At 34.1% G+C, this 24,249-nt stretch overlaps 4 protein-coding genes and 1 pseudogene across 5 annotated transcripts; 3 read left to right on the forward strand and 2 right to left on the reverse strand.

Moving 5' to 3' along the window:
* The first annotated feature begins 2,397 nt into the window (after positions 1 to 2,397).
* Positions 2,398 to 5,760, forward strand: LOC112803776 (U-box domain-containing protein 51-like). The gene is made up of 6 exons (XM_072196037.1): positions 2,398 to 2,560; positions 3,415 to 3,512; positions 4,029 to 4,150; positions 4,263 to 4,465; positions 4,612 to 5,378; positions 5,525 to 5,760. Exons 1-5 carry the CDS (start codon positions 2,398 to 2,400, stop codon positions 4,692 to 4,694), a joined length of 669 nt encoding a protein of 222 aa, XP_072052138.1. The 3' UTR covers positions 4,695 to 5,378; positions 5,525 to 5,760.
* On the forward strand, positions 5,502 to 7,751 carry LOC140184726 (U-box domain-containing protein 34-like). The gene is made up of 4 exons (XM_072237467.1): positions 5,502 to 5,759; positions 5,956 to 6,057; positions 6,135 to 6,533; positions 6,686 to 7,751. The coding sequence occupies exons 1-4, from the start codon at positions 5,712 to 5,714 to the stop codon at positions 7,427 to 7,429; spliced, it is 1,293 nt and encodes a 430-aa protein (XP_072093568.1). The 5' UTR covers positions 5,502 to 5,711; the 3' UTR covers positions 7,430 to 7,751.
* A 2,172-nt stretch (positions 7,752 to 9,923) lies between these two features.
* On the forward strand, positions 9,924 to 12,231 carry LOC112802001 (uncharacterized). 2 transcript variants are annotated; one of them, XM_025844972.3, is made up of 2 exons: positions 9,924 to 10,706; positions 11,808 to 12,231. In XM_025844972.3, the coding sequence occupies exons 1-2, from the start codon at positions 10,381 to 10,383 to the stop codon at positions 11,965 to 11,967; spliced, it is 486 nt and encodes a 161-aa protein (XP_025700757.1). In that variant the 5' UTR covers positions 9,924 to 10,380; the 3' UTR covers positions 11,968 to 12,231. The 2 variants fall into 2 exon arrangements, with proteins under 2 accessions (XP_025700757.1, XP_025700756.1); XM_025844971.2 differs by having other exon boundaries at positions 9,943 to 10,712.
* Positions 12,232 to 12,340: 109 nt separating this feature from the next.
* On the reverse strand, positions 12,341 to 18,969 carry LOC112802000 (biotin carboxylase 1, chloroplastic). Its single transcript, XM_025844969.3, has 16 exons — positions 18,639 to 18,969; positions 18,195 to 18,526; positions 17,487 to 17,628; positions 17,291 to 17,389; positions 17,129 to 17,185; positions 16,764 to 16,835; positions 16,533 to 16,622; positions 15,856 to 15,915; positions 15,206 to 15,391; positions 15,006 to 15,098; positions 14,857 to 14,938; positions 14,488 to 14,594; positions 14,060 to 14,135; positions 13,808 to 13,854; positions 13,644 to 13,706; positions 12,341 to 12,816 (listed from the first exon to the last, which is right to left on the reverse strand). The coding sequence occupies exons 1-16, from the start codon at positions 18,702 to 18,704 to the stop codon at positions 12,766 to 12,768; spliced, it is 1,623 nt and encodes a 540-aa protein (XP_025700754.1). The 5' UTR covers positions 18,705 to 18,969; the 3' UTR covers positions 12,341 to 12,765.
* Positions 18,970 to 21,023: 2,054 nt separating this feature from the next.
* On the reverse strand, positions 21,024 to 24,226 carry LOC112802002 (auxin response factor 5-like; annotated as a pseudogene).
* Between the last annotated feature and the right edge of the window lie 23 nt (positions 24,227 to 24,249).

Here is a 24,249-nt window from a genome sequence, read left to right on the forward strand (position 1 = left end):
TTAAATACATTTAATAATATACTATCCTTTTTTCCGTTAAGTTTCTTGTTTCTAACACCTATGTTTAGAAAATTATCCTCTATTTTAAATAGTGAACGAACTTATAAACATGCACCTTAGTACAGTTGAGAATTCTTTTTTGCTGTTCAAACCGGGTCGAATCCAGATCATAATATTCATGTCACGTAACAAGTCGGATAGACTCGTGTAGATCTTGGTTTGACGCATTAATTCTACTGTAATATTGGACTCATTGGGCCATGATTTTATTATGAACAAGTCTATCAACATTATTTTTTATCAAATTAATTTGAGTTGATTAAGTGGTTAGTTCACTTATATGTTTAAATAAATGTGTAAAGAGTTTGAATTTCACCTTATACATGTAACAACTTATTAGCCAATAACAAATTAGTCATTAGACTGTTAAATGTCGAACTAAAAAATACTATGGACAACCAAAATACATTACTCTTTATCATTCAATTCATAGTTATACCCTTCATTTTCTATGTATGGTCATCATAAAATATTAGAGGCCTCCTACACGTACATGCCATTTTGGCTTACAAATTATATAAGTTGCTCCAAATCCAAGAAAAAAACACGCGCTCTTTCAATAACACGTTCACTCTTCGTCTTCTTCCTCAATCAAAACGCAAACTATCATGAAAAAATACGCACTCCTTCCACAACACGTTCACTCTTCCTCTTCTTCCTCAATCAAAACGCAAACCATCAAGATCCAAGGGACATTCAAAACAAACTACTATGATTCTACCGAAACGTTCCAACTCCTCGCGAAAAGTAGAAGAAATCAAGAAGAAAAGATACAAATCTCTATAAAAAATCACCAAAAAAAAGGAAGAAACATTATTCAAGGTACTGTTTTACTGTTCTTCTAGGTTTTTCTTCTAGATTGTCTCTGTCATGTACCTCATCCTTAACCAGCAAAACATTAAAAGATTTCAAGAAGAAATATACTGTCTCCCCCTGTTTTGGGTGTATTTCTGTAACCGTTTGGGTGTATTTCTGTCATCCTTTCTGTAACCGTTTGGGTGTATTTCTGTAACCGTTTAGATGTATTTATGTAATCGTTTGGGTGTATTTCTAAAGTTCCATTATTTTCAAAACGATTTCAAAGCTTGATTTTAGAAATCATGAAAATCGAAAAAAACGAAGCAAAGAGAGAACACATGAAGGAGATCCAACAAATTTGATAAGAAATTCGAAAAAAAGAAACGAAATTTTTTGAAAAATGGAAGTTATATATTTGTACGTTAATTGATTTGAATTGATTTAAAATTCTGTTAAAAATGTACGTAACAAGCAGCGCGTTTAATGGGTGGATTTCATTCAGACTTGTAAAGCTTGTAAATGCAAAACACGTAGAGATTAATCCAAAATATTATTCCACTATTTGATGGAATTTTAACTAAATATATCTAATTTAATAGTTGATGATAAGTAAATGACCCAATATCTCTGAAAACAAGCATAATAAGTAAAATTTTAGGAAACAATTGTTGAGTATTTTGGGGAAATTTTGGTAAACAATAACCACAACGTTAACGGGTACAACAGCAAACTAGGTTTAATTAATTAATTACGTTGTCTACCACTTTTTGCATACATAATAATATAATATTTCTATCTATAATAACAATTAGTCAATTACACGAGAAAGGTGATTAAATTTTGGGCTAAATTAATCACATAATATAGAATGTATACCTAATACCTAATTGTGTTTCACCGAAAGTAGCTTAAGATAGTATACGTGGTATCAGTTATAAAATTACAAAAATATTTAAAAAACAATAAAAACCAATCCAAATCAGCTCAAAGTTATCTTATTTTATATTATTAATTATTTCTAAAATAAATACATAATATTAAATATAATAAATATATAATTTTAGATGTTATATGTATACCATTATATATATTAAATTAAATAAAATAACTTTAAATTATTATTTTCGTGTTAGCATCACCGAATAATTAAGCACTATACATCTTACACCGTTAACATTCGTGTGAATAATGCATGTTAACCAAATATGGAAATCTCAAAACAAAATGAAAACTAATTAGGTTAAGAGAAAGAAGATTATCAAGATTTGTTAGCACTATGTTGCAACAACACTAACCATGTGTGTATGCAGTAACATTGGTTATTATATTGTAGCTTCCTTAACAAATTAAGTGCTTAATATTTATAATAGAGCATTCACCAAGACAAAAGGCATAGAGAGACGGAGTAGTAGGGGGAAAAAAAAAAACAACAACACAATCATTCTTTTAAAAACAACAACAACACAATCATTCTTTTCATTATTATTCATTATTATTATTGTTTTATTTATTATTGAAGATATGTCAAACCTTATGACGATGATGAATCATGGAAAGCGTGTTGTGGCTGTGGCAATTGAGAATAATAAGACAAGCCAAAGTGCTGCAAAATGGGCAGTGGATAATATTCTTCCAAAGGATCAAGATCTCTTACTCATCCATGTTAAGCAAAGATCATCATCAGATAATAGTCGTTCACCATGTAAGTATTTTATTTAAATCTCTTTTTTTTTCATCTTGTATCTATATCATCTACTACTTGCACTTAATTTGGGTCATGAAAACATTTATCTTTTAAGGTTATGCATTTTTTTATTCCTTTTTGAGCATGCAAAATGCATATATAGGGGTTTGGCTTTTTATTTTGCCTTTGAGGCTATTGAACTATTGAATACTACAGTGTCATAATTCAAGTACAAGATTTTCTGGGTCATAAATATTTGAACAGATGTGCTGGATGATAAAAAATTATTTCTTAAAAATGGTGTAAAAACGGAATTAAAAGGTAATATGAGAATTACATTTTAACTCGATATATATATTGCAAACAATTTTGAACAACTATTAATTGTAATTGTTACATCAAAAATAATTTCAGCCAAAATAGCACGGCTGATCAATGTCAAAATAATGACAGTTAGTTTGTGATTATTATTTTTTAGGCGAATCACCATTTTTTCTTAATTATTTCTCTCATATGGAACTTTTCATATCATAGCAACAGTTAAATTAGATCCAATAATTCCAGTTCCCTAATGCTTGGAAAATAAGTTTTTTTTCTTCTTCTTTTCTTCCGATTTTATCCTTGTGGAAAACTAAAATTAAAACAATTTGGTAGGTATGAAAATCTTCAATATATTTTTTTTTCACTACTTGATGGTAATTTAATTTTCAGTAAGATGATTTTGGTATGACAATTGATTATGATGATTTATAATTATTCAGCTAAATATAACCCATAACTTGAGCTTGATGTTTGATACACACAACGTTAATTAATTAATTAATTAATGTTATTACTATAATTGACTACTTGAATAATGGTTGTGATTGCAGTGAGAAGCTATGAGATGAAAGAAGGTACGGATAGACCACATGACAAAGAATCAAAGGAGCTGTTTGAGTCCTTTCGAGTCTTTTGCAACAGAAAGAATGTTAGTTCTTCAACCTCATTTTCATCATTCACCAATAAAAATTAAGGGTTTAATTAGTTAATAAATTTGTTATTCACATTATATCTATTCACCAAATCTAAGTAATTTTAAAGAGTAAAGTTTTTTTTGTTATGAATGTTTGTAATTTCTTTTAAAAAGTCTTTAACTTTTAATTTTGTTTCTAAAATTTTCTATTCGTGTCAAAATTATTTCTAGACGTTAATTTTATCTAAAATGTTAAGAATAAAAGTGAAAATATTTAGAGATAATTTTGACACAAATAAAAAATAAAAGAGACAAAATTGAATAAATAGAAAACGTTAGAAATAAAATTTAATGAAAATAAACGTTAAAATGTTTTTTTTTTAAAAATGACAAATATTAATAACAAAAGAATATACTTTCCTCTATACATGTAACAATAAAATCAGGAATATTTCAGTATTTTAATTTACAAAAATTATAATTAAAAGCAGAATAAGAATAAATAAGGCATGCATGCATGAATTGCAACAGGTACACTTCAAAGAAATTTTGTTAGAGGACACAGATATATCAAAGGCATTAGTAGAAAGTGTTACCACATATTCCATTGAGCTTTTAGTACTTGGGGCAGCATCAAGGAGTGGTCTTGCTAGGTATATCTGTAGAAACTAATTATTAGTTATTACTTAGAAGATCTGTAAATAAAATTATAGATAGATTATTCGTATGAAATCGGAGTTTAAATGAAATATTTTTGGAAAACAGATTTAGGATGAGTGATGTTCCAAGCACGGTGTCAAAAGCGGTACCGTCATTCTGCACCGTCTATATAATCTCCAAAGGAAAGATCTCATCCGTTAAAACTGCGACCGTATTACTCTCTCCGAAACCTGCGTCGCAGAATAAGATCCACTCTTCTCTGGCTCAACGTGCTGAGCGACCACGCAACCTCACACTCCCACGACATGGTTACTAACTAATTAACATTTCAACTTTTTATTTTAACTTTTAACAATATTATGTTTGATTATATTATAAATTTAATTTCCATACCTTCGGAGTAAGTCACAAAAATTTCATAATTTGTGTGTTTACTTCTATCTATCAATTGCAGTTTCAGGTGGATACCAATCTCTTGATTTTGATGAGATATCAATGCTTCCAGGTAATGAACTAAGCTTGTTTGGGTGTTATTAAATTATTTAAAAAAATTAATAATTTTTTATTTTTAATATATTTGATAAATTTTTAATAATACAAATAAAAATATTAAAAAGATTTTATATTTTTTTAGAAGTTATAATTTTTATTTATTTAAAAAATATATTTTATTTAAAAATTATTTTTTACATAATAAATAAATAAAAAAATATTTTTATATTATTATATTTAAACATAATTAATAGATAAAAGATTATTTTTATATTAGATATTTAAATATAAAATTATTTTTACTGTTTTAAAAGATCTTTAATAAAAAGATAATTAAAAAAATCTTCTATTAAAAATTCACCCAAACAAGCCCTACCTATACATGATTTCTTTTCGGAATAAAATCAATAAATGATAAATGACTCCAAAATGCGAATTAACTTTTTTATGCAATGACACATGAATAAAGAAATATAATGAAACATTTTGAGTAACCAATTACTAATCACTTTTTTTTCTCTTTTAAGTTCAATTAGATTTTACTTTATTTGTCTAGACTTAGAATCCAGAATTTAAGGTATGTTATTTAAAAAAAATAATGAAAGTAGTGTTTATTTATTAAGATAACAACAATTTCATAATTTGTTTACTCTATGCATCAATTGAAGCCGGATCATTTCCAGACAAACACGCATATGCACGCCGTAATCGCGGCAGTGATGAAGCCATGTAAGTTATTACAAATTAAAATATATCACATACTACATTGTATTATGTTTATATTTTTCTTGTGCATGATTCATAATAATGATAGATATATTTACACAAAAAATATGGTAAAAATTAGATTAATTACTTAAAAAACATGATTATAGATCACCATACGAGACAAAAAGAAGAAACTACGCACCAAATAATGTACCTGAAGATTGTGACATATCATTTGTGGCGAGTGCAAAACCAAGTATTGATAGGCTCTTCCCTTCGTTGTATTCCGATGATTATTTTGATGGAACCAGATCAAGATCAAGATCCCCCCAAGAATCAGGACAGAAATCTTTCATGTGTGATGACTACTCATTCACCTCTCTATCATCACCAACAGAGAACGTAAGTACACCGTATAAACGATACTATAACTTTTAGAATTTAATTTCCCTGCACGGTGGAACACATTACTTAAAAAGTTATCTAAATGGATGAATCTACGAGAATATTACATATAATGAATCTAGTTGGGAAATATTCTATGACAATTTAAGTTTCCCCAAGTTAACCAACATTGTTATTATATTGTTGAATTTAGGAAGAAATGGAAGCTGAGGTAAGGAAGCTAAAGCTAGAACTGAAGCAGACAATGGAGATGTATAGCTCAGCTCGCAAGGAAGCTCTAACAGCAAAGGAGAAGGTGCTTTAAAAATTTGATTATAGTCCAAAACATACATAATTGCAACATTATAAGACACTGAGCTATATGTGCAACAGGCAATGGAGCTTCAACGGTGGAAAAAGGAAGAAAAGAGGAAGATGGAAGACTTACAAATATCGGAAGGAGCGGCATTGGCTAGTCCAGGGGGGGAGAAAGAAAAGGATCAAAAGATGGCAGAGTCTGAAGCACAGAAAAAAATTAGTCCAGAGAAAACATCTCCGCGAGAAGCACCACAGATGAAGAGAGGACTAGAACCTCTAGGAGTTGGTACTGCAATGTACCGAAGGTATTCCATTGAGGAAATCGAGGAAGCGACACAAAAGTTCTCAGCAGCTTTCAAGATCGGTGAAGGAGGCTATGGCCCTGTATACAAGGGTGAATTAGATCACACACCGGTTGCAATAAAACTTCTGAGGCCAGATGCAACTCACGGAAGGGAACAATTTAATCAAGAGGTATGGAAACTAATATTATGGCAAAATCTTTTCCTCTTCGAATGAAATCATAGTTTGAAACTAAGAAAAGTGAGAACCAAACTGGACAAAGTGTGAATTGAAACTCACAATTTTCAACCTTTCTTTTATTTCTGCCAATATGGTTTATGTAGGTTGAAGTGTTAACTTGTATAAGGCATCCAAACATGGTTCTCCTCCTCGGAGCATGCCCAGAGTATGGTTGCTTAGTGTATGAGTACATGACTAATGGGAGCTTGGATGATTGCCTCCTCCGACGAGGGAAGTTACCGGCTCTTCCTTGGCAGCTAAGGTTCCAAATTGCTGCAGAGATAGCCACAGGCCTCCTATTCCTTCACCAGACAAAGCCAGAGCCCATTGTACACCGCGACTTGAAGCCAGGAAACATTTTGCTAGACCGGAATTTCGTGAGCAAGATCAGTGATGTTGGGCTAGCCAGGCTTGTCCCTCCTTCGGTTGCAGACGCCGTCACTCAGTATCGTTTGACATCAACAGCCGGAACATTCTGTTACATTGACCCTGAGTACCAACAGACTGGCATGCTTGGAATCAAGTCTGATATTTACTCACTCGGGATCATGCTTCTCCAAATTGTGACAGCTAGGTCACCAATGGGTTTGGCTCATCATGTTAAGAGGGCCATCGCCAAAGGGACTTTGGAAGAGGTGCTTGATCCAGCTATTTCTGACTGGCCAATGGACCACACCTTGCATTTCACCAAACTCGCCTTGAAATGCGCCGAAATGATGAGAAAAGATAGACCTGATCTTGGGAAAGTTGTCTTACCTGAGCTCAATAAACTTAGGACATTTGCTGAAGAAAACATGCCTCCTATGATGATGTTTGGAAGAGCCTTCTCTCCAAGACCACAACAATGAGTCAAAATCACCAATATTAAATTTGTTTATTCTTTTTTTAGAAAACTTAAGGAATGTATCAAGAATGTCATGGCATGGGGATTCGACTATATTTTTATGTTGGTTGTCGAAGACCTAATACAACCCCCCCTCTTTTATTCGGGCTTGGGACTGGCTATGTACCGCAAGTGTAATATAGGCGGAGTTAAGGAATATATCAAGAATGTGCAGATAAAAATTATTGCAATCCTTAAATTTGTATATAAACAAATTCTGTAATATTGAATTTGTACTTTAGAATATTTCAAAAGGGATTGAGAATGCACCATGCATTTTCCCAATATATATGTTAAGATTCTAGGCTTTTCTTTGAATAGGCATGTGTACTTTGAACTATCAAAGGATGTGTCACTTTGTTCTCCAAATAGTAAAATGCACTTTAACATCTCAAAATCCCATTACCAAACATTCTTGTTTTCCATAATCTGAATTTCAGTTTGTTATTAGGAACATTTTTTTTGTGTGGATGATTCAATGGTGAGAGGATTCTACTCTCTACTTCATTTTTCTTCTTGTCGTGAAGTTACTAATTTTTTTTAATAAGTTACCAACTGTAAACGTAAGAGAGAAATAAATGACATTATTCCCACTCATTTATTTTTCTCTCCCGTGTCAGTTTTTCTCTGTCAACTTAAATTTCTGTTTCTGTCATGAGAAGTTACCAACTTTCATACCTAAATTACCAACAGTGGCTGAAGCTTGAAGCTCACAAAATTGAAGATGGCTTACATAAAACCAATCTCTCTCTGTTCTGGAATATTTCTATAAGTCCAATATAAAGAACCGGGTTCAAAAGTATGAGAAGTTCCAATGAACCGGTTTAATGATTAAGTGTTTTCTCAAATTCCAAAGAAGATGTTACAAGGAGAACACCAATTCCTCATCACTCATTATAATACCTAATAACTCAATTTTACGAGCTTAATTACTACATTGTAACCATCATTTTACTATTAAAGAGAAGGTTACAATATCAACTACATATAGACCTAAGAGAATCATATGAACATATGATGCCACAACAAAGTATCAGACAATTCATGAGAATAGTAACTCATTCTCTTAAATCAACTTAACCTCAAAGACAACTTATAGCCTCTAAAGAACATAAGGAGATGAGTTCATGACATCACAACCTCATAATATATGTATTATTCCAAATACGTGTACTAAGGTATAATCTCTAACTTAATTCTTCTTGCAACCCATGCTAACTTGAGCATTAGAGTCCTTGCAGGAACACTCCCACTATTGGGAATGACAAACTCGGACATTAGGAACTCGGAATAGAAGGATGGCGGCAATATCGTGTCTCCAATCTATTCTCAACAATTTTGTTCAGTTAATCCCTAATTTCGGAAGAGCAAAACACTTATGAACACTCTCTCTTATCAAATTTCTTGAGTTCTCAGTGAACTTAAAACCTCAAGAATTAAGAAGAGTTACTTGCAGAGTTAGATAATTTTACATTTCGAAGCTTTCCTCTTTTGTGTTTACTTCGTTACAAAATTTATTTTTAACCAATTTTATCCAAAAGTAAAACACATGAAACCTAATTCGAAAAATGTAGATTAGCACCAAATTAGCCAACGCCCACCAGTATATAATGCAAATTAAAATACAAAACATATATAAAAAATAAGTTAAACAATATATATTTATACACAGATACATGATTTAGTAATTGATTTTTTTTGTGGACGTAGATTTTTGTTAGTTGGTATGATATACCTAAACGGCTTAAAAGTCAAAGGAAGATGAAGCAGGTTCCACTGACAATAAAAATAATAATAAAAAATAAAGCCTAAAAGAGACCAACAAAGCCTGATTCTTGTGCAGAGGAAGAAATCAATTCATCAATAATGTATAAAAGATGAAATAAATCATTAATTTCTGTTTCATTATGGCCTTCAACAATCAAATACAAAGCATCTAATTGTTATGAATGAAAAGTATACATACAGTTCTACCATATACAAGTCCATGAAAATCAAAATACTGACTTATACAAATATGAAAAAGTGCTCAAATACTCAGGTTTCCCGTGCTGTAATAACGGTCAAAGTTTTAGTATATGATACATGTTCTTCAAGAAACCAAAGTAATTAATTAATTAATTTTTTATTCATAATATTGAACTATAATCCCAATAATTTAGTTTAATTCATAATGGTCTCAACAAGTCTAAAAAATCATTTGCTTGCAATATGAATAATTCGATATCTGATTTCAGTAGCATCTTGCTAAGGATAACTAAAAGAAGAAACAAGAAATCTCAATATAGCCAATGCCTAATGCAATTTGATAAACCAGTATAAGTTTCATTTGTCTGTCAGCATAATAGTTTTTTTCTGTACTTCTTTATTTTTTTTGGAATAATAATAATAATAATAATAATAATAATAATAATAATAATAATAATAATAAAAGCTACGAAAAATTCATAGTTTAAAATGAGTGATGTTATTACAGTTTTGCAGAGACAATAAATTAACCAATTTGTTTCTAGAATAAAACCGATCAGCTTTTTTGACCTGGCATAGCATGAGTAATTCACACACAATTTTGAGATCAACATGTTCAATCAGGATATTTTGGCATCTTTTGTGATATGTAAAGCTGTGTTGAGGAGTTAAGGACACGTAGCATCTTTTATATATTTTCCATTATAACCCTATTATAATAATAATAACACTGGTTGTATCTATCATATTATTTCCTAAATCATGGCATATTTATTTCAGGATATTCCCTCTTAACCCCTTAGCTCTCCAGCTCCTGCTTCTGAAACTTTGTTTCAATTCCAAATGTTACCCTTTCTCCCTCTAGACGTTCTTTTTCCATGTCTTTGAAAGACATGACAAAAGAAAGAGAGAAGGCAATCATTGGAAAACATTTCAGTGACATTTTAGATGGAGAATTCTAATTCTAATTCCAACTCGAGCAAACAACAAAAGAATAGGAATAGGATGATGATGTTAGAAGGAGGGGTTGTTGGGTTAGGCATAGTTGCAGCCATGAGTATCACAAAGAACAACTCCATTTCCACTCATAATACTGATATTGTGTCCTCTGCTAAGGCTGCTGCTAACTTTAGGGGTATCAATACCAAAAACAATGGCCTTTTCTTTGCTTCTACCTTCAGTAAGATTGGAAGCCATTTTGTGTCTCCGAGTTCTTACTTTCTCAATTCCTGCAATCTCTGCAACAAGCATCTTCATGGGGTCGACATCTTCATGTACAGGTTCTAATATCAGATTAACTTTATTTTCTTGCTTATTAAAATTTAATTTTACTTCCCCATTCATCAAGTATTTGACCATGAAATTTCAGGTTTATGGTTTTGGTACTTAATGTTACTGAATCTCTGGAGTTTTATTATGTTTTCTTCCTGCTTAAGTTTGTTTTTATTGTTAACTTGTGTCACATCTCAGTTTTCCGTTTAATATTATACTTGAATGGAACCACGAATTTGTGGAAGCATCAGGAATTTAGAGGTGTTGTTGGTTTGGTATGTAGAATTACGATTATGCCATGTATTTACATGTTGCAAACTATAGCAAAAGTTTACAATATAACCATTCTGTCATCATGTATAATTGAAATAAAATTTCAAATCTCTCACCAATTGCCATTAGATGTTTTAGCTTTAATTTTTCTTTCCTTTACTTCTTTAAGAAAATTCATAATCATAAGCAATCACTTGTTCAGGATTAGACTCCTGTGATTGCAAGTATAGTGTTGTCCCAACTGTGAATTGAAGTTTATGTTTCCTTTATTACGGTCCTAAACTATAGATGCTGCAGCTTTTAGGACTATGTAACCCTCCCAATGGCATTGTTGCACTTTACACAATGTGTTCGCATGCTGTTGTATGCATTTTCCTTAGAATCTTCAGTGAGACGTTGATTTATTGATCAAGCATAGCCGTTAGTTTCTTCTCCAACCTTGTTGGGACCAATTAAAGAAAAATCTTCTAAGGTTAACACTTGCCTTCCATGTGCTCCAGATTCACATGGTATGGTCCCCCCCCCCCCCCCCCCCAAGAAAAAAAAAAAACAAAGCAATAAAAAAGGATAATGGAATGTCCACCAGTGGTTTTACCTACTCTGCAAAGGGCTCATTTATGTCAAATTTAGTATATAAAACTTTTGCATGATGTTATTAATATATAAATTTTTTCTGACATTTATAAAATCTTTTCATGTATCCCTATTTAAGGCCTGCCCTTTTTCTCTGCCAAATTGGCACATGCATATTCCCCCCTTATGGAGTGCAAATTAAGATTTGACTTTCTCACTTATTAAAAATTATGTGTGGTCCATATTATGCATTGCAGAGGGGAGAGGGCCTTTTGTAGTGCAGAATGCCGTGAGACACACATCAGAAACGATGATTACCAAGAGAAGTGCTTGCCTGGTGTGATGAAGCCACTTGATTGCTCCACGTCTCCCTGCTCTGGTCCTCCTGTTTCTTTGGCTGGTGTTGCTGTAGCATGAAACAATTTCAAGTTTATATTATCATATATAATATATGTATGAAATAAAAGTAAATAAAGATAGCAACTAGATTGTGAGGAAGGATGCGTACCTTAGAGAATATGGTGGTGATGACGATGATGATGAACATATGAAGATGTCCTTTGTTCCTGCAGTTATATATATGTCTATAGTATGAGGGCAAAATAGAAAAGTATCCTAGGCAAAATCTTTTTTGACCTGTAAATTTTTTAGGATATGAAATAATACGTGAGCACATTATTAGATTCTGTCTTTTGTGATATCAAGTCGGGTAAATTAGACTCTCTCTACTAAGGTTATATGACACCCCTTAATTTGTCAAGTATATACTTAGTGTAGGAGAGGCATCATATTTATATCAGAAATTACTATCATATTTTATAAAATACAAAGATACAATGTCATATAAGATTGTAACCTAACCTGAATATCAATCAGAAGTAGTGTTAACCACACAATGACAAGGGAAATAAATAATTTACCCTATAATTTTTTAAGAAGTTTAGGAAAACAAAAATTTAGAATATTTCATCAGTCAAATACAACTATGAATCTTGAAGAATTGCAAACGGGTACTCGCACTTTCTAGCACCAGTATTTGATATTAGCAATAGAACCAAACATAAAGTTTGGTTTTTACAATGTATCAAGAACAAAGACAATAGTGCCAAGTTAACTATCAAAATTTCATTGAAATTTTCACATAAATGCACGGAGAGAGTGATTAAAACAAGGCCAGCCATTCTTGATGATATCCCAAATGTCATATCATATCCATCATGCATTTACACCAGCGAATTCTTTGGCCAGTACCATCTTCACAGGAGGCTGCATATGTAGAGGACAGTAATTAATTAAAAAATTGGATTCATCATAAACTACTACATAGTACTCGGGGCAAAGAGCAAAACATTGAAGAACTTCCTCATAAAAGTTTTGGTTATCAACTTGAATAACAGAGTTTTCATTGATGAATTGCAAAAGTAGAGGTGATATTTGAGAGACCTCTCAACTTCCACCAAGACTCGGTTATTCACATGACCAGACAACCTTCCTACTAAGGTCTACCCCATCAATTCTACTTGTACTAACCAATTGGATCTAACTACTCTTAACTAACTCTTCTTAATGTTAACTAACTCATATACTAAGTGGGTCTTACCAGATGGGTACTACATAGGCACGATAGTGCCTATTAATCCACCTGTTTCTGGGTAAGTACTTTACCCTTCTATTAAAAGATCTTGGATTCAAGTCTTTGGAACAAGAAAATGGCTTTACACGTTATGATTTATAAATATATGGAAAGGGTATTTTAAAAAAAGAAAAATTATGCACCAAACCCTTCTCAATCCCCTTTATTAAGAACAAAATTGAAACTCCCAGCAAGCCAATCTATTCTTAACTGATATATGCCTTATTTGCCTAACTTCTTTCCATCTTCTGACATCTATACTGTAGTTGCAAAGAGTACATAAACCAAGTGATTTGGTTATCTTAAATAAATACGAAATTAAAAAAAAAAAAAAAACCTCTCAGAAGTAACTTTCCACAAATTTCGACACATCAAAAGTATAAAGTTTGACGTATGACGTAAAATCCTTAAAACCATTGCTAAGAATGTAAAAATGATCAGTTATATATTAAAATGTCACCATTGCCAACTCCTCTTCATGCTTTGGAATAAAAGCAGTATCAACTTTGCCATTTTTGAAATCCTGTAACACATTCAGAGATTATGTATTATTCATCTAACCAATTGCCACCAGCAAACATTTCCAAAGGCTACGTGATAAAGAAATACATAAAGTGCACGCACCTCTATGTCAAGGATAAGTTTATGGTAATCAATTGTAGTAGGAACCCCTGCAATAAGAATGAAATTGTTGATTAAATCACAGTAAATGGAGGGTTTATAACAATTTTTCTCTTCGCAAAAATAGAGTCAATAAGATGTGCAACAGAAAGAGGCTTTTGACTATCTTTCAATCTCTCCTTGCTTCAGGTGTGCAATTGGCTTGCACCAAATATTGGTAAGCAATTGAATAAATCACAATGCATGTGCTTTTACCTGTGATAATTGTGTCATCAAGTGCCCTTTTCATACGTTCAATTGCCTTTTCTCTTGTTGGAGCCCAAACAATAAGCTACAGTTCACAAATAAAAAAATATGAAAAGTAGTTTCAAATAAAATGAACATATCAATCAGATAGCTGGGCATATTAAGTCCAACTCCTCATCATTGAAGCCCATCAATCAGCAAACAAGGAATGTCATAATATCAAAAAGCTTGCATTTAGAAATATAAAGATCATGCAACTCTGAAATATGAATACTTTGCTCCATGTTGAAGAAACAAAGAGTATGACGTGTGATAAATTTGATGATCATTCTACCTCTTATCCATTTGAATATCTAGCTTTCAAATAAATCACACTAAGGCACAACTTTCCAGGAAGGATGATATCAGTTATACATAAAAGGGACGTGGTGGCACACCTTTCCAAGAAGGGAGTCATAGCTTGGAGGAACCACATAATCAGGATAAACATGGCTGTCCATTCTAACAAATGGACCACCAGATGGCAAGTATGCTGTTATTCTACCTGTTGTTGGAACAGCAAAAATTCCTCAGTTTTGTTACAAGTTTTAATCAAAAACATAAAAAAAATGATAAAAATGCAACTGATAACATTCAATAGTGATCAGGCATGATTTCGATTTCAAATGAAAGAAATTAATTGATCTGAAAACACGTCGTGTGCATGTAGCTGTTGCGATGTATGCGAATAATACATATGAAATGAGGAAGCTGGTATTAAAATCTTATATCTTTGTTCACATGTCTACACTGTTAAACCAAGATACCTGGCCCTGGTCTAAAACCCTTGAAAGCATCCTCTGCATTGATACGGCATTCAATAGAATGTCCTCTGAGCACAATATCCTCCTGTAGGGCAAAACTACAATAAGAACAAGACTTTTATGAATCACAAGAAAAAATATCTCCTTCATACCTGTTTGTATCGAAGTTTTTCCCCCATAGCTACACGAATTTGCTCTTCTATCAAATCAACAGAAGAAATCATTTCTGTCACCGGATGCTCAACCTAATTCCAGTCACCAAAAAAGATACCAAGAATCTATCAGAAGTGCTAAAAATTTGGAACACCCTAAATTATTTATCAGAACAAGTGTATTAGAAATTGGCTTCAACCTGGATACGAGTGTTCATCTCCATGAAGTAAAAAGAACCTCTTTCATCCAAGAGGAACTCAACTGTTCCAACACCTATGTAACCTATAGATGCAGCTGCAGCAACTGCTGCATCACCCATTGCCTTACGCAACTCTGGGGTCAATGCAGGAGAAGGTGCTTCTTCCAACAGTTTCTGATTACGCCTCTATGAGAAGTCAAAACAGAACTGACTAAGTAGGACTTTTGGAGCAGAGATTATGACTGGTATGTACATAAATAATCAGATAGCCTATATTTGGATCTTTCTATCGCATTCTGTAATGTATTTAACATTGAAACTACTAAGCAAATCAATTCCTGTATTCTTCCTCCATTTTTCTCATATTCTTTTAAATCAATTTATTATTTTCAAGCAACACCTTATTAGATATCCAATAGCCTATCAGCAGAGCTTTGAAAATAGGAAACAATAATAACGCGTTGTTTTTGTGAATACCACCGAAAAATATAACAATTGAAAATGAAAATACAAAACTAGCCATATAGCCCCAACATTTTTTTGCTTTCATATGTTGAAAACAAGTTAACAGCCCTTTTTTATAAATTAAAAGAAAATAGAAGAAAGATTTGACAGAATACAATAGAGAAATTAGTTACGGCTCATAGTACCTGGATGCTGCAATCACGTTCTCCAAAGTGAACTACATTACCATATTTATCAGCAAGAACCTGCAAAGTCAGGAAGCAGAGGGGTGAATTAAGAAAATTTTGGGCAAATTTAATGCAGGTTCTGGAATTGGAAATCTGGATAATTTAAATACATAATATTATAGATTGAAGCATGTAACCAAATGTTTAAAAATGGTAGAAGACTCAAACTGAAAATGTTTGAATAAAAGTTAGAAGTTAAATACTTCAACCAATTAATTTGCAAATCTGGATTCTGAAGTATTTTACTGAACCAATAACAAGATTGTCTAATTTGTCAAAACCCAGTGCATAAATTTTCTTTTGCATAATGAAATTAGAATATAGACACCCAATTATTTAGACTGCGCATTATGGAACTTTTGGAGCTTGGAGTTATAGGTCATTATTGATATGAGCAAACAGAATAATATTACAGCTCAGATTTCATTTCAGAGCCTTTGCAAGGATAAGGAGAACTGGGTTTGATGCAAGAGATTGAGAATTGCTGAGCCTAATATGCAAAAGACACAAGAAATCCCAACTTGAAAATTTCCAACAGATCAACAATCTCAATAAATCTAATTCCCTCACTGTTCTTCTTCTAGAAGCTCTAGTTAAGTTACAAAGTTCCCTTAGACATAAAAGGACAACATTACCTGGAACTCAATGTGCCTTGGGTTTTGGACATACTTTTCCAAATAAACTCCATCATTACCAAATGCAGCAGCAGCTTCACTCTTAGCTTGCTGCAAACAATTTAACGATAGACTTTTCACCAAAATGGCCCATTTGCACGTGATATTATTGTAATGGCTAATGAAATATAGATTGTTAAGAGTATAAAAATAAACCAACTCGAGCAAGAACATATTTTTTGACACATATACCTGTAATAACTTTACAAATTCATCAGGTTCTTTAGCAAGGCGCATGCCACGCCCTCCACCTCCAGCTGTTGCCTAAAACAAAAATATGTGTGTCAGTTAATGTGATTAATTCTATGCACTCCATCTTCTCCAGCAGCTCTAGATGATTTTAAATTCTAACACTCCATTTCCACAACAGTTATAGATCATTGATCACAATAAAAAGAAGTGTCAAATGAGACTCCCTTGTGTATATCCTCATGTACATGCGCATATAGACTAAAAGCATCTTAAATGTGTCACTGTCATCCTGGAAAGCTGGAGGTCTATTCAAATGGGGACAATAAAGCAGAAGGTTAGAAATCCAGAATAATAAGCTCATATACCTTGATCATTACAGGGAAACCAATCTCATTTGCCAGCCTGATAGCTTCCTCTGTGGTCTGTAACAATACTTCTTTTCATTAAATTCATGCATGGAATCAGAATTCGCCTCCAACTTCAACATAGAAGGCATCTGAAACTTTTACCAAATCAAAGTATGATACCTGTAACAATCCATCACTTCCCGGAACCGTAGGAACACCTGCTTTCTTCATTGTATCTCTGGCAGTTGATTTGTCACCCATAACCCGAATACTGTCGGGCTGAAAGTCTCAAACAAAATATTTCAGTTCAACCAAAATAACAGTAGAAAGAGAGAAATATCCTACACACTCCATAATCCACACCACAAGTACTCACATTTGGCCCAATAAAATTGATTCCATGCTCTCTGCACATCTCAACAAACACTGCATTTTCAGCAAGGAAACCATACCCAGGATGCAACATTGTGCATCTTCGGCTAATAGCAGCAGATAGAACATTTGGAATCAATAAGTACCTGCACAAATACATGGACACTACATCATAGAGGCACCACTATTTAGTGCAAACTCGATTTCTCGAAATAATATATAATCAATACAAATATACAGAAATCAAATGTGAAAACCATGAATTACAATTCAGTTTCCTACTATTCATCATTATCCATATTACATAGAGGTAAGAAAAACATGATATAATGTATATTTTCGCCCAAACTACAAGTATAAAGGATCTATTAGATTCTAATTTAATTTAATTTCAGCTCGCTCAACTACTTGAACTTGAGACCTTACTAATTGGTCTCAAAACACTTGTGCTCTACTTAAGATCAGAATCTACTTTTAAATCAATAGAAATGACTCGAACTTGAGACCTTACTAATCAGTGTCAAACAACTAGCGCTAACCGAAGATTATAATCTACTTTCAAATCAACAGAAATGCAGCAAAATCAAAGTTCAAACAATAAAATTATTTGAAAAAAAGTAAAAACTAAAAGTTCTTTCGGCACAAGTTTCTTCCATTAGGGAGAATCAAATCAAGCATGAAACAAGTTGGAGGAGTGAGAGATGAAACTCACGATTGACTGCTAGGCGCTTCACCGATGCAAACAGCATCATCAGCGAGCTTGACATGAAGCGCGTCCTTATCAATGGTCGAGTACACAGCCACGCACGGAATTCCCATCTCATGAGCGGTTCTGATGACTCGCACCGCGATCTCGCCTCTGTTCGCCACCAGGATCTTCTCCGCCTGACACGTGGCACCGAGAGCACCACCAGCACCACCATCACGTGCCGCCCTGGTCTTCGTCACGTGACTGCACCTTTGCCTCGGAAAACTCACCTTCTTGCTCCCCGCTGAGAAGCTGCATTGGGAGCTCTTGATGCTGTTCTCCACCGCGTACAGACCCTGCGTTACGTGGATTCAAATATCAAAAACCGTTTCGCGGTTAGTTACATCGGAAACTGAAATCAGTTAGGCGTAACGGTAACGGTAACTGTAATTGTAACGGATGAGTTACCGGGGAATGAGAAGGCAGATGAGGAGAGGTAACGGAGTTGAGCGCAGCCATTATTCTACTCTCCATTATGTGTGTTTTGTATCCTAATTGTAACTGAATCTGTCTATGATTTGCTTTTTGAAGGGTTAGCGAATGCCGAATGGCGATTGTCGATGAAAACGATGATGTTTCTTCTGTTTGATTGAAAGCTCCGCCTATGTGGTTGAGTTATTGGTGCTTGGATTTGGACTTTTGCTGCACTCACTCACTCTTTTGTGTTTCTCCCTATACCCTTTTAGATTTCATCGTAACCGTTCATCGTCTTTTATGTTCAGGAGAATCGACGGACCACATGTATCCAAAAATGGCTGCTCCTGATATTGTAGGGACCTGATTCGGTAATATTATCCACACTCTGTTGTCATGTTATTATGTTACATACAAATTATAGTATATAAATTTGATCCGCCAATTTCGAAGGGAAGAAGATTTTTAAACTAAGAGAAAGTGAAAATTTAATTATCATTGGTTTTATAATTTACTAATGTGTGTTAATGAACATTAACATACCTGTTAATCCACTCTTTTATTAGCTAAATACATATACAACTAAATGATGCTCCAATTCACAATAGCTCAGTTCTTTTCATGCAAGATTGGAGGAATATCGGTAAGAAAAAAAAAACAATTAGGAAGGTGATATAGAGAATCAGAAGGGAAGGGTGTGCAACTAGGGGTGCATATGGCCCGATTCGGCCTAAAGATCTAACCCAGTTCCGAACATTTTAGGGACTAATTTAGTGTGATTTATTGGGTCTAGAGTCAGATATTGGTCTCAAAAATAGACTCGGTCATTATTTCGGATCAAGCCCAAGCCATAGCTCGAGTCACTCGAACTCAGCCCGGTGGTCCGGTTATCATACACAATTAATATTTTGTGTTATTAATGATGGATGATAGTTATTCTTATATAGAATTTAAATATTGTAAACCTTAATATTTGTGTTATTAGTTATTATAAGATTATAAGTTAATGTTTTATATTTAAAATGTATAAGACTTTAGACTAATGCATAATATTATGTTATTTGTATTGATTTAAATATTTGGTATTATTAGACAATATTAGTATTGATTATGGTTATGCTTTAATTTTAGAGAAGGATTGGTTCTTGTTATATTTTTTAAATGAATTTTACTATGTGAATTGTGAAATAATGGTTGGAGATTAGGTGATTTTTACATGCTAAAAATCCGGTTTTTATCTAATTTTCACCCGGCCCAAAAGTACGTAAGTTTTATCGGGTCTAGAATCGGATTAGGGTCTAAAAATTAGATCCGGTCTATATTTTCGGGTCGGGTCTGAATTAAGCTAAACCCGGTGTGGCCCAGTCTATGTACTTGTAAGGGTGTAACAGTGTAATTTGACCGAAAGAAAAAAGGCATTACTATTGATTTTAAAGTAAAATTCTAAATGAATTTCATTTTTTAGTGGTCAGTGGTCATATTTTTTATGTTAGGGTTGAGAATGGTGTTTTTTAGGATTATGGATTGTTGGAGTGTTACTCTCAATGTGACATCGATTAATTCAGAGTATAGAAATTGGATTCTTTAATTTTTTGAGTACAAAAATCAAATTCTCTGATTTGTGAGAGATACATAAATTGAACCCTTCCATTTTATCTACTTCAAAAAAAATATTTAAAATACAGCAATTGGATTCAATAATTTATATACCTTTCACATTTTTTAAAAACACTCAAAATTACCATATTAAAGAATATCACCCATCTCACATCCACCCAAAAAAAATTAGCCATAAGTGGTCACTTTAATACTATTTTTTCATAATTACCATGTTGGTCCAAACTTGCACAGTAGAACAAATCAGTCCCCAAGCAAAAGGCATCACTATTGATCAAATCAGTCCCCAAGCAAAAGGCATCACTATTGATTTGTCTCAGGAAGTCATGATGTGTAAGTTTAGAGATCAACTACTTAGTTAAGGAAAATTGTAGACTAAAATTGACCACTCAAAGAAAGATTTGGAGTCTCAGTCTTGATTTTAAGGTTCGTTCTTGTGTTTGTCCTCATCAACAGTGACTGAATCAGAGTAACAGTGGATGGAGAAAAAGACATGATGTCTCAAGTCAAGCACATAACTTATTTTCCAGGAATAAACCAAACGCTCAGTCCATGTGTATATCAATAATTTTAACTTAGTAGCTCACCTTACTTTTTGAAAAGTAAAAACGAAAACATGATCACTTGTGGTTAACTATTGCACAGCCAATACAGCTCCATTAGCTCCATCAATTCCTAAACTCGGTTCCAAGTACCCATTTCAGCTTACAACAAAATGAAGTTTCTCTACCTCTTGGCTATCAAGCTATGGTGTCCAAATGATAGAGAATCTTAGGCAAAATAGTTGCCTAATGTTGTTCTATTAGAAAAATAAAGTCAGAATGTCCTCTAAAGACAGCAAACCTATAAATTTAATTTATACAATCAAAACTATGGAGTAATATTAAACATTTAAACCCTTTCTTTCTACAATACAATTGATTAAACATTTCTAACTGTGCCCAGAACAATTATGTTCAATATTACAACAACAACAACATATCTGTGCCTTCATACACAGCAAACTTTCCAGGGTGAATACGGTACCAGTTTTAACACCTTGGTTTAAGTTGTAGCATTAGCAGCAGTTAGTTCTCCACCTTAGTTTGGCTCTTCAAATTTGCATGCACACAGCAGCGCCAAAATTACTCCTCTGAACTGCAAAAGATCACTTTTAAGTCCTGATGCAGGACACAAAAGTCCGCAACGGCATAATAACCGCCATTGGGACAATAAGTTATGTCTCCTAGAAAATACCTAAGTTACCATGGAAGAATGGTTAACATTACTTGACTACATTCAAGTATTCCCACCATCAGAGCTGCTACAAGCTTGATTTGGAAGGCTAGCATTGCAAAATCTCCATCCAAGCTCATCTGTTGTACTTCTTGGGGAGAAAGAATCTTGATACAGCGTACACAATTAACAAACTCCCTGAAATATCATGTTACATACAATTAATCTATTAAAAGAGAACAATTCGGGATGTTGGAATTACAGTATAAAGTTAAACATGTGTGCAGCTGTCATTGTGTCACTGGCATTCAGGAATAACTCGAAAATACAAAATGCACTTTAACCCTTTCTTTAAAAAAATAACTTGCACTTTGTCCTAATTTTCATGTTGTTGACATCTTGAAAAAAATAAAAAATCAGGTAGTAGAGTTATTTGTTAGCAAGCATATCCCTCTGAATTATCATATGCATCATACATTGGATATTTTCACACAGAGGGAGATGCATCTATCCTAAAAAAACACCTTCCAGTTCATAGACTAACATGACCAACAAAATGGTTATTGACATTTTCTAGCCAGCTAGGAACATGCTCAAAGATAGGCAAAGATAAAGAAATTATAGACTTACTCCAAGGGTCGTCTCCCACTAGTAGAACATCATTTTCATGATCTACATAGACAAGTTTCCAGCCTATCCTGTGTCGATCCTCCAGCTGGCCCTCTATGCCAAATCTGCGAGCTAGATCATGTTTAAGCTCCTATAATCTGAATACCGAGTGATGTCTATGGACCTTCCGACGCTCCTCGTTTATAAACCTACAAGGATATAATTTACATAGAGCTCATTTAGAGTAGAATAATTAATTATACAGGCACATGAAGAAGCACATGTCCACCATCGAGGACTAGACAGACCAAAATGGCAACATAGTAAATATATACCTGGTATATGTCCTCATACGCTGAAACTGTGGTGCTGGCAATGGCGGTGGTGGTGGTGGTGGTGGTGGAGCCATCCACCCCTATTCAAGAAGCTACTATCATCTATGTTGATCAATAGAATTAAAGGTCATATCAGGGACTCCAAATGTTTGTGAGACATTGAAGATGAAAGTTCCTGCTGAGCATCTCTGTTATTTCGTAGTTCCAGCATACCTCCTGACGAGAAATTATTCGACATATCCTTCCCATCCCACTGTGCTTTGGGTAAAGAGATCTGGATTCAATGGCATTCCCATTTGGTATCAACATTATTGCCATATGGAACATTACTCCTAGTATTGCCTGAACTTCCCCATCCTGACTGTTGTCTCTAAACAACATAGACTGTGGATTGTAAGACATCGGGTTGTTATTCTGATGCATGTGAGCATCACCTGAGATAGGCAAACTGAAGTTGTCGAAGATGATGTATCCAAATAATCTGTTTGAGCAGCAGCACCATTCAAGTATGTCTGATGAACCAAACTCCCTTGATTCTGATTTTTGGAGATGTTTAAAGAAGGCTTGACTTCAGACTTGGGCTGTAAATCTTTTACCATGTTTGCACCTGATGACATGGTTTCTAAAGCACCTGAACTCAATAATGTGCAGTAGATTGAGCCATGTCATCAGCAGTTATTGAGCTTCTATGTAACTGGGAATTTATCAATAATGGAACTGCACTGGCAGAGTTATTTGTAGAAGGTGAGGTGGAGCAAGATGGAACATCATCAGTAATTACAGATTGTCCAGCTACAGCTGCTCCATTCAGTATGCCACTGCCAGCAGCAGAGAGCTGGTTTGGTGAAGGGGTAGGGGGAAGTGCCATTTGACCAGACATCTCAGGCAGCAAGCCAGATTGTTGCTGAGGCTTTGGCTGCTGAGGCAAATGAGAGATATGTATATTGCTCCGACCAGCCTTTGTCATTTGATTTGTGATCGCATTACTCTCTGGAGTGAATTTGAAGTAACGGAGGAATTTCAAGCACTTGACCAGGAGGGACTAACCTAGAGAACTCTGTGCTGCATCTACAGTTGCCTCTGCTGATCTTGGATTTGAGCAAGTTGAGAAGGCTGCTGCAGCGCAGATTGTTGTACTAAGAGTGTTTGCTGTTGCTGTTTGAAGCTTTTGTAACAATTGAAGCTGAATCTGATTATCAGACATCTGTAACTGTTGAACATGGTCAGGTATAGTAGATGGGACATAGTTTGTTGCTGATTCTGACCCATAATTGTCTGTTGCTGTTGCTGCTGCTGTGGAGGGTTCTGAGGGACACTTCGATTGAATTGGTGGTTTGAATGGATGATTGTTGCTGTTGAAGAATATTGTTTGTTGGACAAGATTCTGGGGATGCAAGATCTGGGCCTGAACTTGACTCTGTGGAAGAGTTTGACTTCCTAAGTTCTGCCTAGATTGTTGAGAGATATCACCCAACTGTTGCTGCGGCTGCATCACTGTTCCCAAGTTGACAGATGCTGACGGTAGCTTCTGAAGATGATCAAGTTGTTGTGCAGTCTGAAGTAGCCTCTGAGTGTTGAAGGCTACATTGTTAGGCTGAGAATTGTGAAGAAGAAAACCCCAGCTGACGGGAAAATCTGCACCAGGAAGATTTGCAAACAGATCCAGGCAATGATGGTACATAATAGGCTGCATTGAGTTAGCAAGACTAGGATTTTGCTGCATGTCATCCATTGAACTAGCTCATGCAGGTAGGCCTTGAGATCCTTCATGCACATATCATCACCAAGCCAAGGCATTGTCGCTTGAAAAGATTATCGAAATCAGATGG

The sequence above is a fragment of the Arachis hypogaea genome, chromosome 5, assembly GCF_003086295.3.
Source record: "Arachis hypogaea cultivar Tifrunner chromosome 5, arahy.Tifrunner.gnm2.J5K5, whole genome shotgun sequence".
NCBI classification, from domain to species: Eukaryota; Viridiplantae; Streptophyta; class Magnoliopsida; order Fabales; family Fabaceae; genus Arachis; species Arachis hypogaea.

Bases quoted from the DNA above. Each gene is read 5' to 3' on its own strand.
- LOC112803776 (XM_072196037.1), top strand. From the start codon at position 2,398: ATGATGAATCATGGAAAGCGTGTTGTGGCTGTGGCAATTGAGAATAAT. The intron at 4,151-4,262 runs GTATATCTGTAG...TTTGGAAAACAG, and splicing joins TCAAGGAGTGGTCTTGCTAG to ATTTAGGATGAGTGATGTTC. The intron at 4,466-4,611 runs GTTACTAACTAA...TATCAATTGCAG, and splicing joins CCTCACACTCCCACGACATG to TTTCAGGTGGATACCAATCT.
- LOC140184726 (XM_072237467.1), top strand. From the start codon at position 5,712: ATGTGTGATGACTACTCATTCACCTCTCTATCATCACCAACAGAGAAC. The intron at 5,760-5,955 runs GTAAGTACACCG...TGTTGAATTTAG, and splicing joins TATCATCACCAACAGAGAAC to GAAGAAATGGAAGCTGAGGT. The intron at 6,058-6,134 runs GTGCTTTAAAAA...TATGTGCAACAG, and splicing joins CTCTAACAGCAAAGGAGAAG to GCAATGGAGCTTCAACGGTG.
- LOC112802001 (XM_025844971.2), top strand. From the start codon at position 10,381: ATGGAGAATTCTAATTCTAATTCCAACTCGAGCAAACAACAAAAGAAT. The intron at 10,713-11,807 runs GTTCTAATATCA...TATGCATTGCAG, and splicing joins GTCGACATCTTCATGTACAG to AGGGGAGAGGGCCTTTTGTA.
- LOC112802000 (XM_025844969.3), bottom strand. From the start codon at position 18,704: ATGGAGAGTAGAATAATGGCTGCGCTCAACTCCGTTACCTCTCCTCAT. The intron at 17,186-17,290 runs GTATCATACTTT...GTATTGTTACAG, and splicing joins GAAGTGATGGATTGTTACAG to ACCACAGAGGAAGCTATCAG. The intron at 13,855-14,059 runs GTAAAAGCACAT...TTCTTATTGCAG, and splicing joins TGATGACACAATTATCACAG to GGGTTCCTACTACAATTGAT.